Consider the following 17380-nt stretch of genomic DNA (forward strand, 5'->3'; position numbering starts at 1 on the left):
ATTTCTTTTGGTATATTTGACTTTTTCTTACTGAAATTTAGGACCTCATTATATTTTGTGACTATTTTCGTATGTGTGGTTTTGTTTGTCTTTTCTGGTATTTTTCACCAAGCAGATCTGTTAGTCTTTTCCTATTTTCTTCATGAGTATTTTATCTCTTGTTTTTTCATGTTTAAGTCTTCCTTTATCCATCTGAAATCTCTTTGAATATGGCTTTACTTTTTTCCCAAATGGATAGACTTCAGAAACTTGTCAGTGAATCAAGGCAGACTATTAATTACCTCAACTCCAAGGCTACACCACCCACAGGAATTGACTCACAATTTTATTTCTTTTTCAGAGTATGCCCAATTCAGCTCATTGGAGCTGAGTTAGGACCCAGAACCTCTGTCCCAAATGATACAATGCAAGCACTATGGAATGCTGGGAATTTGATGCATCTTCCCATTTACAAGGAAATCGCTTCCCTTCACAGATAGGTAGATTTCAGAAGGAAACTACTCTCATGTGACCACAGAAAAATTAAAATCCTAAGATCTCTTTTCACTTTTCCTAACACTTTTTTATTCTGCTTAGTGCCAAGCAGCCAGGACTCACCAACACCGTTCATCCTTCGTGGTTCCTCCAGAGTTGGGCCAAAGATATCCTTATATTCTTGAAAATTTAGTATTTTATGAATCTTTGCCCTGTGACTTCTACAAATTATGAGTCCCTCTAAGATAATTGTCATTTCTTTTCTTTTTGGCCATGCAAGCAGCAGGGCCTGGAAGGGTGGTACCCTTAATCTAATTCTCCCCTGCATTTGCCTCAAAGGTACCTACCCTCCCACTGACCTATCGTAGCTTACTACTTCAAAACCCAGCCTAATCGTCCACTTGGTGAAGTCGTCTTCTGGCACATTTACCCCAGAGTCCACCCCTTCTTGGACTGTGCCCTCCTCATGTTTTTATTATAGCACTTCATCACCCTTTAATGCAGTTATTTAACCATCTAGAGCTTAAGGGCAGACACCTTAAGACATAGACAAACCTACAATGTGGGATGCAAAGATGAACAGGGCCAATTAGAGGCCACTTCTACAAGTTATAAATTGGGTTCTGAGAGCTAAACAATTAGCTCATGCATCTTAGCCCTGGCTATACCTTAGAACTACCTGGGAAGCTTAAAAAAAAGAAGCAACAGCCTGGGTCCCACCCCCAGAGATGCTGATTTAATTGGTCTGGCATGAGACCTGATCATTGTGATATTTAAAGGCTCTCCAGTGATTCTTATTGTTAAACTGGCATTAAGAAACCCCGAGTTAGCTGAAAGTTGTGTGAATTCAGGGGCTGGACAGTATCGCATCCATCCACATGTGAGCTAAAGTATAGGAGGTCACTTGGGAAAGAAGATGGTGTATGGAGGGGATGTGATTATGGCCTCTCAGCTCCTGGCAGTTTCATGTTTCCAGTTCCTACAAGAGCTAGCTGCCTTAGGGCTCTGAGAGTGCCTCATAATTATCATCCCACAACCATGCAATGAACTCCTACACACAGTGGTTATCTGGGATTTAAATTATAGGTTGTAGTTATGTTATATAGAAACAGTTTTTATAAGTTTCACCTTTTTCTTTCTTGCATCGTTTTGTGTCCTTTTCCTTTGTTGAATGTTGTTATGCAGAACTGTATCCTAGAGTAATTCTCAGAAAAGATCTGAGAAAGATTTAATACTTATCGGAGACCCTTTCAGTCTGGAGTCTAGAGTCTTAAGTTTTGCAACATTTTTTCTATTTCTTTGATTGTTTCCTCTACTTCTACTTGCTTGAATTCTGGAATTCTCTGTTAGATGAATGAGGAAAATTCTGGATCTGACCTCTATATTAACTGTACTTTCATTTTCTTTCTGATTTTCCTTTTGCACTGCATTCTAGGTGAGCTCATTAATTTCCAGATCATTAATTTAATCCAAAATTAGTTTCATTTCTTTTGTTGACCCCATCTAATGTTTTTTTTAAATGTTTTTTTAAATGTATATATTTTTTCAATTATAATTAGCATACAATATTATATTAGTTTCAGGTGTACAACATAGTGATTAGACAATGTTTCTAATGCATTTTATTTCCAATGCATTTTTTCTTAAAGCCTCTTTTGGTTTTGTGACTATAATGCCTTTTCATATTTATTTGTGAGATTAATAATATTTTATTTTACTCCAAAGTCTTATTTTGAGCTATTAGTAACGCTCCTCAGATGTTTGGGGTATATTATTTGTTGTTAGGTACCTCTTTTTCACAGCGTTGGTTTTCCTCAAAATGTCTGGTTTGGGGCTGTGTTGAAGATTCCATATTCGCCCGTGTGTGGATGCTGTTTCTATCTGTCGCAGCCCCCCGTGAGCGCTGGGCAGGGTATACTGAACGGCCTCTCTGGCCTCAGGACCAGGACCAGAGCTCACCGCCTTAGCTGCTGTCTTCTGCTGCTCAGCTCAGGCAGACAGTGGAGAGGAAGCCATCCGGTGCTGCTTCACCAACACACACACTGGCGCTTCCTCAGAGCCTCCTCCCTCCTTGTACCCTCTTTTACTTTTTAGCCTTCTCCAATCTGTCTTCTGTCCCACACCCCAACTAAACCGTCAGTGTTTCTGAGGGCAACTAGCACACTTCTTTTGCCACATCCAAAGGTACCCAACTGACCACCCACCAGTGGGACTCTTCTTGCCTCTGTGACTTCATACTGCACCAAGGCCACATCTTCATGGCCTCCCTTGCAGAACAGCCATTTCTGTTCAACCTGGCACTGTTGACATTCTTCCAGAGCTTGACCCTGGCCGGCTTTTCACTCTGTGTCCTTGGATTGAACTCTGCCACCCCCACCTTCAGCATAACATGCCCAGAAGTGAACTTTTTAATCCTTCCTCACCAGTCCTCTCCACATCACTAATTGGCAATATCGTGCTGCTAGTTGAAGTCACTTTTCTCCCTTTACATCCAAAAGGCACGCCCTCACCGCATCCCAGCATTTACAACCTTGGTCTGCTCCACCTTCATTCCCACCCTAGTCCTAACCACCCAAGTCTTGCCTGGACTATTTGCAGTTGACTTTGGCCCCTCTACAATTCACAGACATCCAGAGGAGACCTTTAAAATTATGATTTAGTTTGGGCCTATTTACTTATACCGAGCGGCACCTCTGCTTACCTCTCCGTCTTCATCTTCTCTCTGCATTCCCACTACACGGCTACCTTCTATTTCCTCAAAAGCATCATGCTCTTTCCCATCTCAAAGCATTCGTACACACTTTTCCTTCTTTCTAGAGCAGCCTTCTTCCCGTCCTTCACCAACTGGGTTCAATTCAATTCTGACACTACCTGGAGTTAGCACAAGCCCTGTAGATGAAGTGCTCAGTCTGAAAAGATTGCCCCCATTTCAGACATCAGTCACAAATACTTCTGCCTGACCAACTACAAATTTAGGGGTTCTCATTGATGCAGGACAGGGCAAATTCCCTGAGTGGGTGTGGGGGTGGGGGACACTCAGGCCCTGCACTAAGAGAAAGTGAGAGTTCTTGGTTGAGTGCAAGAAAGAATTCAAACACATGCCAGAGTCAAACAGAAAGTTTATCAGAGAAGGGCTGTCGTTCCATAGACAAGAGTATGGTGACCTCTCAGAGGCAGAGAGTGAGAGAGACTCAGAGGGACAACAGAGAGACAGCGACAGTGAGAAAAGACAGAGGGGAATTCAGTTTATATATCATTCTTTAGTTTCTGTGAATTACAGTTTAAGGACTTTATTTACCCATTTTCCTTTGATGGTATGGGCATATAGTGGTGAAAGGATGAGTTTGTAACATGAAAAAGTAAGAATACGTAGTGTGAAAGGGAATTCCCAGCCTTTGATCCATAGGTTCCCCATGGTTTTAGCCATAGGGAATGAATGATTTTATTTTGTGAAGGGCTCACGCTTAAAGGCTCTGACTTAAAGACTCTGTTTTCCTTTCACTGTGTGGGTAAATGGTGGGTTAGCAATCTCAGCAGATATATTCCTTTGTTCTGCAGGTTTCTTCATGGTCTGGCTTTAGGGCTGATCAGCATATTTCAGTCTCTGAATATAACTTGCTTTAACATTTTCGTTCTCTTGCCTCCTCCCTCCATTATCATGAGCCCCCCTCAGATTCGATAGTTTGCTAAAGTCTCACAGAACCCAGGAAAGCACTGTACTTAAAATTGCAGTTTTAAAGTATGCAACCCAGGAACAGCCAAATGGAAGAGATGTCAGGGCACGGTACGGGGGTGAGAGGGGAACGCAAAGCTTCCGTGCCTTCTCTGGGCATGACACCCTGCCAGCACGTCAGTGCATTCGCCCGTCCAGAAGGACCCAGAACCTTCTAATTGCACATTTTTTTCAATGTTTCATTAACATAGGCATGATTAATGAAATCACTGGCCTTTCATGATTGAACTCAGTCTCCAGCACCTTTCCCCTTCCCTGACCTCCAAATCACAAGATTGGTTTTACTGGCAACCAGCCCCCATCCCTCCCACGAGTCACTATTAGCATACAAAAGACACTACTGAACTACATCTCAATAAACCTGTAATAAAAAATAATTAATTCAGACTCAGAAAGCCTATCGCTTTTTTATACCCTTCTGAATTGTACAGATACTTTGTATAAAAAAAAAACTAGTAAAGATATATGTAAAATTTTTTTTAATCAAAATAAAAACAGTTCATTCCTTTTTAATGCTGAGTAATATTATGTGTAAAGATAAACCACAATTTGTTTATCCATTTACCTCTTAATAGGCATTTGGGTTTTTCCAGTTTAAGCCATATTGAGCATTTATATTTTTAAAAAAGGTTGGAGGGGGCACTCCGCTCACTCAGGACAATGTCAAGGGTTTTTAGGAGCTCTGTGCCAGGAACTCAGAACAAAGACCAAACGCACATTTTTATTATACTACACACGTCCTTCAAATCTTGGGACAGTGTCACTTCCTCCAGGGTTCCATCCTGGAACCTGTAAACTAAATCACCTCCCCTTGTTCCTCTCTCCCATAGAACTATGTTGTTTTTCATCATGGTACTTATCATAGTTGTTTTTTTTAACTTGCTTAATGTGTGTCCTCATTTAGACTACGCTTCAGGAGAACAGAGATACTGTCTTTTGATCACCCCTATACACACACGCATGCACGCACACCTTTAGCATCTAACACATTGTCATGCTCAAATATATGAAGGAAACTAGACCTTCAGAAGAAGTGTAGAGACATAAGGAACCATAGGTACCACCTCTCTGAGGGAAAAAGCCTAGTGGTGCTGGTTGATGGCTCGCTTTTAAGGGGATGCAGAGGCTGTATGCTAACTCAGTAGTTCCAATCAGCAAGTACGTTCTGTTCTTGAACATGTATACAGAATGCAATTGCCCTGCTGCCAGGTACCAACCCAGTGAGAATTAGTCACTTCTGCTGGTTGGTGGAAGACTGACACCATCAGCTTTGATCAAGGGAGCATCTTTAGGGACCACAGAATCTTGTATAATAAACAAGGACGGATGATATTTTCATCACTTCTCCCTTTTGAAGGTGCAACATTTGAAAAAGAATCCAGAACTTTGTTTTTTCTGGATTTTGTTTAAGAATTAAGAATGATGAACTTTTAGCTGAGAATAGAGTCCTTTTCATGAACATGGAGAAGAAAATATTTTCCCAGAGCAAGTTAACCAGGTCCAGAAGGATTTATATGAAACATATAAGGAGAGGAGGAAAAGAATACAGATAATCTTCAGCACTCTGAAGAACAGCTCATATAACACAGAAAAGAGAATTAGATTTGGGCAGAGGGTTCGATGATTCAAATGAGAAAATCAGTGTGAGGGGAGTTAGAAAATGCGCTTCACCCTCAAGCACAGTGACGTGTACTCTAGATCCTGACAAATCTGTTAAGCCCTGTTTCTGTCTTAATGAGATGCTTCTCCAGTAAGAGCCTTGTATATGGAAAGGGAAGTAATAAGACCCAATCTCTTCCTTGCCCTGAAAATCAAATGAGTAATATATATGAAAGGACTTCGTTTCTGGGAGCAATGCACTGGTGTAATTAGAATTATAATGTATTAGAGGAGGAAAGAGAGAGACTAACACTCTGAAAGTCTGTGTGGCTGGAATTAGAGGTGCCTTGGAGGGTAGCATTTGAGTGAGGATCGAAAGGAGAAATGATGTCACACCATCTCCCGAATAGGAGGGAATGTAATGAGTGTTCCTAACATAGACATGATATAATGCTAAGACTCTTGTCAGATTGACAACAGACATTTGACAAATCCATGACTTGTTGACCATTTCATTTTCCGGAAGATAGAAGTGATAAGGGGTCCTGCCACTCTAGATCTAATTCTGACCAGAATGATGAAGTAAAAATTACAGGAACTTGGGAAGCAGCAACAATGTCCTTGTTCAGGCTTGCTGAAAGGTCTAGACGAGGCCAAGAAATGTGTGGTTTTAGGAAGGCTAGACTTGTATGTGCAGAAAAAGACGACCATTCTTTAATAGTCTCACCTTCTGGAAGGAATGTTGAGGACACTCAAAAAATTTTCTAGCTGCACAATTATAGTTAAGCTGGTGAGAAATGGACAGATTTGTCTGAGCTTTTAGACAAATTGTGAGTTTTCAAAAGACATATAAAAGATAGAAAGAACTAGAATCAAGGCATGGATTTTTCAGAAGCCTCAGGAAAATATAAGCCTCTGAAAGGCAGGGATAGGTTTAGGACAAAAAGGCCAAAGTATTCTTGATTTCTCCTTGGGTACAGAGCTGACAGGAAATAAGGAACCTTTAGCCTTGAGTCAGTGTTCTAGTATTGAAAGAAATACTCTTCTTTAAGAATGATCTTTGAATGACATTGGCGAATGTTAGTAATTGTCAAGATTAATGGGCATATAGGAATTCACTAGATTGTTCTCTCTTTCTGTGTATGTTTGAAATTTTTATGCTGTTTCTTTCCATTTGTATTGAAAACTGGTAAGAGAGAACATAGTAGGATGAACGTTGAGAGCTCCACCTGTACCAAATTAGTGGTAGGAAAAAAAGAAGGGAGGGTATCAGCAAGCTCCACCTTTTTTTTGAAATAACTAGTAAATTCTTCATCGTTGTATTACCCTAGGAGAAATAATACATGTATCTTTCAGCAGCATTGGGGAACAGTCACTGTGTCAGTATGCTGTTCGTGTCCTGTCTTAATACTGAAACAGGTAGAAGGAGTGGGGTGGTTGATATTTTCAACAAGTCTGCATTGACGACAGAAGCCCCACCCAGGCCTGGGGGGAAAGGGGCAGAGACCTGTGCTGTGGTGTTTTATGGCTCTGTATTGAGAGGGTAGTCCCAAGAGAAGCCTCTGAGTGACAGCTGGGTCTTCACCTCTGAAACCAGCCCTGTACTCAGCTGCATTTAGCAGTGTCTTGACCTGCTGTTCTCATTTGCTTCATTTCCTTCCATGATGGTTTTGCTGCCTTGTGTTTATCTGTTAGAATAAAAATAACAAAAAGCAGGATTATGCATGAAAACCAAGAAAAGCTGAGGTTCCTCTTCTCAGATTCCTTTACTACTTTCTGTTCTCCCCCAACTTCTCAATGTTGGGGTGCCCCCTAGGACATGGCTTCATCCAGATTGTTTACTTCAAATACCATATATACATGTTGATGACTCCAAATGCCGTCTCCAGCCCAGACCTGTCACGCAGCCTCCATGCTCATATATCTGCCCATGACACCGCCCCTGGCCACGGAGTAGATATCTCAAAATTCAGCGGATTCAAAACTAAACTACTAATCTGCTATCTTGCACCTACTCACCCAAAGCCTCGCCCTTCTAGGTTGATGGCAGATCCCTCAGTCTAGAAACCTCGATTTCTCTCATTCTTCCATAGCCTACATCCAGCCCATCAGGAAATCCTGTTGATTCACCCTTCAAATTATGGCCAGAATTCCAAAGAGCTTTTCACATGTCATAGCCATCAGCCCCCGAAAGACACACGGACCACCAGAACTCAGTGAGTTATAGGAAACACACTCTTTAGCCAACTGGGTCTGCCAGGGGTACCCACACCCCAAATTAAGCAGCCCTGAAATGTAGAGGTACAGGGTTTTTAAGCCCAAAACCCCATTCTTCATTCTGTCTGAACACAAAGGTCTATTTTTTTTTTATTTACTATATGTCGACCTATAGGTCGGGTGTACAAGTGGGGGTACAAAAACAAAAAGTTTATTATTAAAATGTTATGTTTTTATAGTTAGTAACCTATGTTGCCATGGCCCAACAAGATACTGATCAAAAGGAAAATAGACACTGTCAGGGGGAGGAAGGGCCAGCAGTGTCAGGACAGCCGAGCAGCCCAGCGAGATAGGAACTGAAGGCTTCCCACTTAGTGATGACCCGGGGGCCCCGTTCTGGTCTGTCAGGGTTCCCATTTGAGGGGTTTTTTACTCTGTGTATCTCGGAGAAGTGGTAGACTATGGGAGCCATGAGGTTTCTATTTCTGAAAGGGCAGAAATTCAGTCCTACTAACACTGTAAGAGTGCCTTTTCTCCAGCCAGTCACCCTATTCTGCAAATGTGGAGGTCTTCAAGAGAATACGTTGACTGCAGGGGCCAACAGCCTCATGTCTATGTGTAACACTCTGGAACAATGCTCTATAGCAAACCTCTTTTACAACTTAATGAGTAAAAATGCCAGTTTTAAAATTACTTAAGCAATTATCTAAGTGGTGTGTTTTGTTAGGCTTATTAATTAATCCTTTTAACCAGAATTCATTCTCTGCTGTCACAGTAACTTTTATAACCATTCAGTACCTGGTCTATAATGAGAGAAAGTTGAAATCGATGCAGGACAGGGCAGATTTCTCCGGGTAGGAGGTGCTGACCGAGCCTTGCACTGAGAGAAGAGGGTCCTTTAGCAGAGTGAAGAAAGAATTCACACACCAAAGTTAGAGTCAAAAGGGAAGTTTATTAGAAAAGGAGTAACACTCCACAGACAGAATGTGGTCTTCTCTCAGAGGCCAAGAGTGAGAGAGACAGTTGAGAGACAGCATAAAGGCACTGAGAGGGACCAGGAGGGACAGAGACAGTACAGACGGGGACAATGAGAGAGAGTAAAGGCAGTGAGAGGGACCCTGAGTGTTCAGGAAATTCAGTTTATACATCATTCTTTAGTTCCTGAAAGTTACAGTTTAAAAGACTTTGTTAACCCATTTCCTTTGACATGGACATATAGTGAGGAAGGGGAAGAGTATGTTGTGTGAAAAGGTAAGAATATGTAGCGTGAAAGGCCTGCTGACAGTTTTCAGCCTTTAATCCACAGGTTCCCCATGATTTTAGCCATAGGGAATGACTCTGTTCTTCTTGTTTCCCCTTCACTGCTGTGGGGAACGGGTTATTAGCAATCCCAGCAGAAATCTTCTATTGTTCTCCAGTTGTCCTCCTGGCTAGGCTGAAGGGCTGATCAGCATATTGCAGTTTCTGATTGTGGTTTGATTAACTTTTTAATTCTCTTGCCTCTTCCCTATATTAAAATCACTTGCAATTACATGACCACTGGGAGTTAGGCTCTCCTAATACTTTTAATAAAGTTGTTGGCTTGAGTTTGATAGTTTGACTTTATAAAAAGAAGTATTTACTTTGTAAAAATATAATTGAATATATATTATTACACATAAAGTTATTCTTTGTTAGCCTCTTTTAAGAAGTTTTTACTTTAATTTATCTCATTTTTTTAGACTTTGTCAATCAATGAATGTTTGTTAATTTTGATTATATAGCATGCTTGTTATTTATCATAATTATCTTAGAATAACTTTTCTTATTTGGGATAAGTCACGATGGGCCATTTCCATAAAGGTCAGAATTCTTTCTGAGTACCTTATACGGAAAATGCCTTCGAAAGGTCTGGTAAGAAAGCTCAGTTTATCAAAATCTTCCCACGTTTTGCATCCTGTGAACCAGGACATGGTTGTGATGACTCATCAGAGAGGAGCTCGCAGGTGTTTTTTGGGGGAGTGTTTCCTGCCTGGCCTGAGGTGTGCATGACAGTGATGCTGATTCTGGGGGATGGGATAATAACTCAGTACTCTCCTTTCTCACAGTTGTTTCCTCTCTTTGCTCCTGGTGGCTGCTGTGGTCTGGAAGATCAAACAAAGTTGTTGGGCCTCCAGGCGTAGAGAGGTAAGCCTCAGTGCACAAAGATTAACAATTTCTGGAAGAGCTTTTTCTTTTCTACATATTTCTCTTAAGCAATTTAGGTAGCTACTTAGTGATAATTAATGGGCATATCCAGAGTGAGAAGAATGCTGCCCTTTCAACAGTAGATGATGGGTAGACTTCAGTTAGTGCTTCATGAAGTATAACTAATTCTGCCCCACATGACTTTAACTTTCTAAAAGGAAACTCTAGTGTTAACTTAGAGGTGCCTCTTTCCCCTTCCTCCCAGAGAACCCTGGCCATAACTTAGGCTGGAGATGTGAGGGCTCAGGAGTTCAGCCTTTCATAATAACAGTGAGCACATAATCAGCCACATAGGCATCTTAAAAATTTCTCATTAGGATGTAGTTCCATAGTGTAGCAGTTAGCACATCTGCTTTACATGCAGAATGTCCTGGGTTCGTGCCCTAGCGGAACCATGGTCCATGGTCTACTGCCATGCCACCTTGAACAAGCCCAATGTCTGATCTCTGAAGCTAAGCAGGGTTGGTCCTGGTTAGTACTTGGATGGGAGACCACCTAGGAAGACCAGGTGTTGTAGGTGTAAAAAATAAAAAAATAAGGGATTGTAAGCTGACAAGGTCCTTGCAATCTGTGAGGTCAACCAAGGGTTGCCTCGCCTAAAAAATATAAATATAAATAAGTAAGCAAGCAAGCAAGCTTGTTATGCAGTTGGTCAACCAATAAATTAAATTTTTACTGTAGTGGTTTAAAATTTCTGTTACTGTGAACCTGACTATTAGGAATATATTTTATCATTTCTAAACTGTCAGTCATGATCTATTCCTCTCACAGTTGTAGAAGAAGTGATTTGCTATCATAATAACAAAAACAATAGCAGTTAACACTGCTTAAGTACCAAGCTCTGTTTTAAATGCTTTTAAACGCCTTATTTTCTGCACTCTTCATAAAGGAACTGTAGTGAGAACTGGTGGAGGGTAGGCACTTTGTCTTACTGTGACTCCAGCACTTAGAATAGCACACAACCCAGACTAGATTGCTGCATGTATTTGTTGAGTAAATACACAAACAGCTTTAATGAGATATAGGAATGTTATTATTGGTATTTCAAGAAAAATATTTGACATAAAAATGCTTTTCTAAAACAGAGCCATGATCTATCAAGCCAAAGATTCTCACTCCTACAGTCATTCCAAGGGAATGATTTGAAGTAAAACTTGGTCATCTTCTGTGACATGACCTCAAAACTTCAGTGACATGCCCAGATCCCTAATATCCTTAATGATACAGTATTGACCACCCACCATGTGCCAGGCAGTGAGCTAATAATGTATCTCATTTGATCCGGCTGACATTATTATGGGTTTAAAAACTCATTTCTGAACTGATGTCCAGAGACTTTGGACACCTTTTTTTAAGGTCACACCACTGATGAGCGTTGGAGCAGCGATTCACATTCATGCCTCTCTAAATCCAGAGCCCTTGCTTGTCCCTCTAACTTTGCAGAACTTCACACTTGTTTATGTTTTTAGCTTACACCACCTCTCCGAATAAAGAGCTTTTTCAGTTCCTAAATACTGTGTTAATGAGGGACAGGTTTTTGTTGCCATGTAAATACTTGGTTCAGATTTAAGCAGGAAGAAAGAAAGCCTGGCTTTAATCTAGTAATAAAAATATGAGGAGCTAGGGCTATATCATTTATTTTTATGTATTTAACAAGCAGGCATCATGGTTTTCTATCAATACTAAAGTATACATAGCCAACAGATGAAGATCTTTTCTTTGCTATAATGACAATACTATTACCACATCCAACAAGATTTAATAATTTCTAATGTTACCTGGTTCATGTCCAACTTTCTCCAGCCATTTCAGAAATACCATTTTAGATTTGATTTATTTGACTCAGAGGAGAAGATGAGGTATTTTTAATATGTAGTATTCTCTAATAAAATCCCCTCAGTACTCATTGCATTAATATCTGCTTTATTACTCATTAGCAACTTCTTCGAGAGATGCAGCAGATGGCCAGTCGTCCCTTTGCCTCTGTAAATGTTGCCTTAGAAACAGATGAAGAGCCTCCTGATCTTATTGGGGGGAGTATAAAGGTGAGAATGTGATTAAAAATTCCCTATAACTTAATTTGTCAAAACTCATGCTTCTAGATCTGGAAAACCAGAGAGAGCAAGTGACTTATTCTATTGCCTCTTATGTTTACCTTCCTCTTTCTTTTTTATAAGAAGCCAACACATCAAAGTTGTCAGGTATTCTTTGCTTTCATTTTTCAGTCTTTGGTTAATCTTGCTAAGCAGCATCATCTTATAAGAATATCATCCCCTGATATTCTTATAAGTATTCTGTGGCTTTATGCCCTAACTCTAAAACTTATTTCAGTAGTACATCAGATACCAGCAAGGGAGAGCTTTTGAACTGGAAGATGAATCTGAAGAAATTACATAGACTATAGAACAGAGAGACAAGGAGATGGAAAATATGATAGTTAATAAGAATATGGAGGAGAAAACGAGAAGACTATATATATATATACATACATATATATATATACATATATATATATATATATATAGTCTTCTCTATATATATATATATAGTATGTATGTATGTATGTATGTATGTATATAATCAGAGCCCCGGAACAAATGGATGGAGGAGATGCAGTATTCAGAGATAATAACTGAGAATTTTCCAGAATTGATGGAAGTCATGAATATATAGATCCCAGAAGCAAAACATATCACAAGCAGAATTAAGGAAAGAAACAGAAGGAAACAGAAGAGAAAGAAAAGTACAGTTAGATTTATCATAGTGAAACTATAGAACTCCAAAGATAAAGAGAACATCTTAAAATCAGCCAGAGGGAAAAAAAGATCACTACAATGTGGAGAAATTGGAACCCTGTGCACTGTTAGTGAGAATATAAAAATGATGCAGCTACTGTGGAAAACAGTACTTTTTAATCAAAATAAAAATAGAATTATGTAATCCAACAATCTACTTCTGAGTATATACCCCCTAAATTGAAAGCATGGTCTCAAAGATATATTTGTATACCCACATTCATAGCAACATTATTCACAGTAAGTAAAAGGTGGAAACAACCCAAGTGACCACTGGTGGATGAATGGATAAACAAAATGGGGTGCGTACAAACAGTGGAATATTATTTGGCCTTAAAAAAGAGAAATTCTACTACATGCTATAACATAGATGAATCTTGAGGATAATATATGAGTGAAATAAGCCAGTCACAAAAAGGCAAATATATGATTCCACTTACATTAAGTATCTCAAGTCGTCAGATTCAGAGAGACAAAAAGTAGAATGGTGGTTGCCAGGGCCTGGGGTGGGAGTAAGGAATGGGGAGTTACTGCCGAATGGGGACAGGGTTTCAGTTTTATAAGATGAGGAGAGTTCTGGAGATGGTTAGTGGGGATGGTTGCACAGCAGTATGAATGCACCTAATACCACCGAACTGTATACCTAAAAATAGTTAAGATGGTACATTTTATGTTGCGTATATTTTACATTAAAAAATAACTAGGGGGAAAAATCACCTACAAAGGAATGACAGAGTGACAGCTGAGTTCTGATGAGTAATATCAGAAGCCAGACAGAGTTGAAGAATGTCTTCAAAATACTGAAAGAGAACTGCCAACCTAGAATCATGAGCCCAGTAACTACGTTCCAAGAACAAGGATAAAATAAAGATACCTGCTGATTAGAAGAAAAACTGAGAGTGTGCAGCAGAACTGCACAAAAGAAATGTCTAAAGGATGTGCTAGAAAGAAGGAAAATGACCTCAGGAAGATGAAGTAAGAAGGAATAGTGAGTAAATTAAAGGGAAACATGCATAATTCTAAGCAAACATTGTTCTGATAAAATAGTAATAATTTGTGAGATTAAAGAGAATAGACAAACCGAAAGTACTGAACGAGATCATATGTCACGTCAGCAGCATGTAGTACACAGTTGGTCGCTCCTTAGAACGCTTTCTTGACTTTCCTTTCAGGACACCGCACACTCACCTTCTGGCAGTTCTTGCTCGTTCAGCCCCCTTCATCTGACCCCTGCGCACACCTCCTTCACAGTACCTACCACCTAGGCCACTGTAATCTCTCACCTGAATCACTGTAATTGCTCATAACTGGTTTCCCCACTTCTGCCATTTCCTCCATCCTGTCATTTCTCTGTGGCACAGCCAGAGTGGTTCTGGAAATTATTTTCTTTAACCACACTGAAGAGATGGCTGACATATTTGGGGATATAGTAGACAGAATGCTAAAGGTGGCCCCCAAGGGTTTTTTCCCATGGTTAGTCAGACCCCAGGTACTGCTCCGAAGGGATTTTACAGAAGTAATGAAAGTCTCAAGGTAGCTGACCTGAAGATATGGGGAGAGTTTTCTCTGGCTAGGGGCAGAAGAGGAAGCATGAGAAGGACTTGATGTGCCATTGCCGGTTGGAAGCTGGAGGGCCCATATGAAGAGGAATGCAAGCAGTCTCCAAGAGGAGAGAGTGGCCCCTGGCTAACCTCTCGCAAGGAAATGGGGACCTCAGGCCTACAGCCATGGTGAACTGGATCCTGCCAACAACCTGAATGAGATTTGAAGCAGATTGTTCCCCAGAGCCCTCAGATAAGAGTGGAACCCAACTGGTACTTGATTTCGCCCTTGTGAGATAAGAGCTGAGAATTTTACAGAACTGATGGAAGACATAAATAATCCTGTATCCCTAGCAGAGAACCCTACAGAGCTCGCCTGGACTTCTGACCTACAAAACTGAAATAATAAATAGGTTTTATTTTAAACAACTAAATTTGTTATATGTTATACAGCAATAGAAACTAATACAGAGGGCATCTAAAAATCACATCTAAAGGCTGCAGCATTAAAGGTTGAGAAACACAGCTTTAGCTAATGCTTTGCTTTCTCCCACCAGACTGTTCCTAAACCCATTGCCCTGGAGCCATGTTTTGGCAACAAAGCTGCTGTCCTCTCTGTGTTTGTGAGGCTCCCTCGAGGCTTTGGTGGAATCCCTCCTCCAGGACAGTCAGGTGAGTCGATGAGCGGCAGGGACAAACACAGCTTTCATTTTAGCATGTCAGGGATCCTTCACTTTCATAGAGAATTTGAGCATAAAGGCAATATTATATTAGCGCCTGCCTCATGTCGTTGTAAGGATTTGGTGAAGTAATCCTTTTGTCACTGGTATTCCCTACCCAGCGGTCCCCAACCTTTTTGGCACCAGGGACTGGTGCTCCTATGAGAATCTAATGCTTGATGATCTGAAGTGGAGCTGAGGGTGATGCTAGTGCTGCAAATACAGATGAAGCTTTGCTTGTTCCCTCGCTTGCTTGCCTGCCGCTCGCCTCCTGTTGTGTGGCCCTGTTCCTAAGAGGCCACAGATCAGTACTGGTCTGTGGCCCAGGGGTTGGGGACCCCTGCCCTAACCTGTCTTTCCTGAGATCACCATTCCCTCCCAGGGGAAAGTCCAACTCTCCTCACTGCACCAGCTTCCTCAGCCTCCCAGTGGTATTGATTGATGCTTCTGACCATACCTTCCTTTGCTACCTGTTTCCAGCCCCCTCCGGCTCTGCCGCTGCTTTCCCATCTCCCCTTCCTTGCTCTGCCTCTAAATGTATGCTTTCTCCCTCTCCGCTCCATACGTCCTTTCTCAGTCATCTTACCTATTGTTATGGCTTCCAGTTAGCTCCTCCAAGCTGGTGATTCTGAACTTGGTATTTCTAGCACTACTGCATTTCATTTGCTTTTCACTCTATTTTAAATATAAGGCACAAATAGCAACTTTTACAACTTAAAGGAAGTTTTTGAAAATTTACTCACAGTTCTACCATCCAACACCTACCAATTTTCACTGTTCGGTTTCCTTTTCAGCCCTTGCCAGCAATTCAGTTAAAATGTTTGTATCACTCTCATTTTTATTCTTCTTTTTTCATATAACTTTTATAAACATTTTTACTGCTTACTACATAATATTTTACCAATGTCTTTTATACTATTCCATCAAATACATGAGTCATAATTTAGATAAACATCATCTTGTTGAATATGAAGGAAAGATGGAATACAGTTTTGGAAGTATCTTGATTAATCATGGAACACTTTGGAGGGATGCCTCAGATAATATGAACGTTTTAGACAGCTTTCAGTTGAGATGAGTATGGGGGGTCAGGGGTTGCCTTAGCCAAAGAAAACATTGTGCCTATGAGGAAAGTGTGACCCGTGCAGGTCCCAAGCTCCACAGCCCTGAGTACAGCCCTAAGAGCAGAAGAGCCTCCAGCTCAGCTTTGTGCAGGTCCCAAGCTCCACAGCCCTGAGTACAGCCCTAAGAGCAGAAGAGCCTCCAGCTCAGCTTTCAGGCGGTCTGCATCTGTGATGTCCTCGCAAGGGGAGGCTGTTAGGCAGGGCCAGGCCAGGATTTGTTGCCTTCGCTTCCCGGGAGACCAGCTTGTTTTGCCCTTGCCCATGCATGGGTCCTGATTCTCCAACTCAGCCTTTCTCGTGTTGAGGGCAGAGTGGCCCATTGACCTGAAGGCTCTGAGGTGGTGTCTTCTGCCACCGCTTGGCCCAGTAGACATTGTCCAGTGCTCCCTGAAGGCAAAGTGCTGGGTGGGGAGATGACAAGCTTGCAACACTGTGGCCTTTCCTGCCCCAACCTTTGTCTGCTGTGCCCACCCTCCAGATACATAACGAAGGCCTAGTCCCTGCTTAAGACCCACCCCAATAGTGGGACCATCCTTGCCACCCTTCTCTACCCCCCATTTTAGATGGTGTCCTTGTGTGGACTTCCAGAGCACCCTGCTCTGCCTTTGGTATAACAGGTGTCACCGGTGTGGATTCCCCATTGAGAGAGCCTGCCATCCCCCCATTTCATAGGCTCAGAGAGGTAGAGTAACAAGCTCCTACAGCAAGATGTCTGAGGGCCTCAGCGGGACTGAGCCTGGGCTAGTCTGAGCCTTAGGCTTCTAGCTGCCATAACTGTGCCTTCTCTAGCTAGTGATCATCGAGTTAATTGGTTACCAGGGCAAAAAGGAAAATGGAATCGCCAGTCCCTGAGGCAAAGGTGGGGGCGGGGGTGATGAGCCCCACAGCATTCTAAGACTTCCCTTCAATTCACTCATTGATTCCTCACACAAGCCCTGTGCTGTTATTATCC

General features: G+C 41.4%; 1 protein-coding gene across 4 annotated transcripts in view; it reads left to right on the forward strand.

The window, feature by feature from the left end:
* Positions 1 to 17380, forward strand: part of ATRN (attractin) — a 172299-nt gene that overhangs the window by 149979 nt on the left and 4940 nt on the right. For 2 of the 4 annotated variants that reach the window (XM_016139006.2, XM_016138745.2), the window contains exons 26-28: positions 10111 to 10189; positions 12187 to 12294; positions 15143 to 15257. In XM_016139006.2, the coding sequence (XP_015994492.2) occupies positions 10111 to 10189; positions 12187 to 12294; positions 15143 to 15257 (302 nt within the window). Of the gene's footprint in view, positions 1 to 340; positions 1980 to 10110; positions 10190 to 12186; positions 12295 to 15142; positions 15262 to 17380 lie in introns of those variants that run through there. The other 2 variants (XM_036229603.1, XM_016138836.2) reach the window with 2 other exon arrangements.

Source organism: Rousettus aegyptiacus, unplaced genomic scaffold (assembly GCF_014176215.1).
Source record: "Rousettus aegyptiacus isolate mRouAeg1 unplaced genomic scaffold, mRouAeg1.p scaffold_m13_p_12, whole genome shotgun sequence".
Classification (NCBI taxonomy): domain Eukaryota; kingdom Metazoa; phylum Chordata; class Mammalia; order Chiroptera; family Pteropodidae; genus Rousettus; species Rousettus aegyptiacus.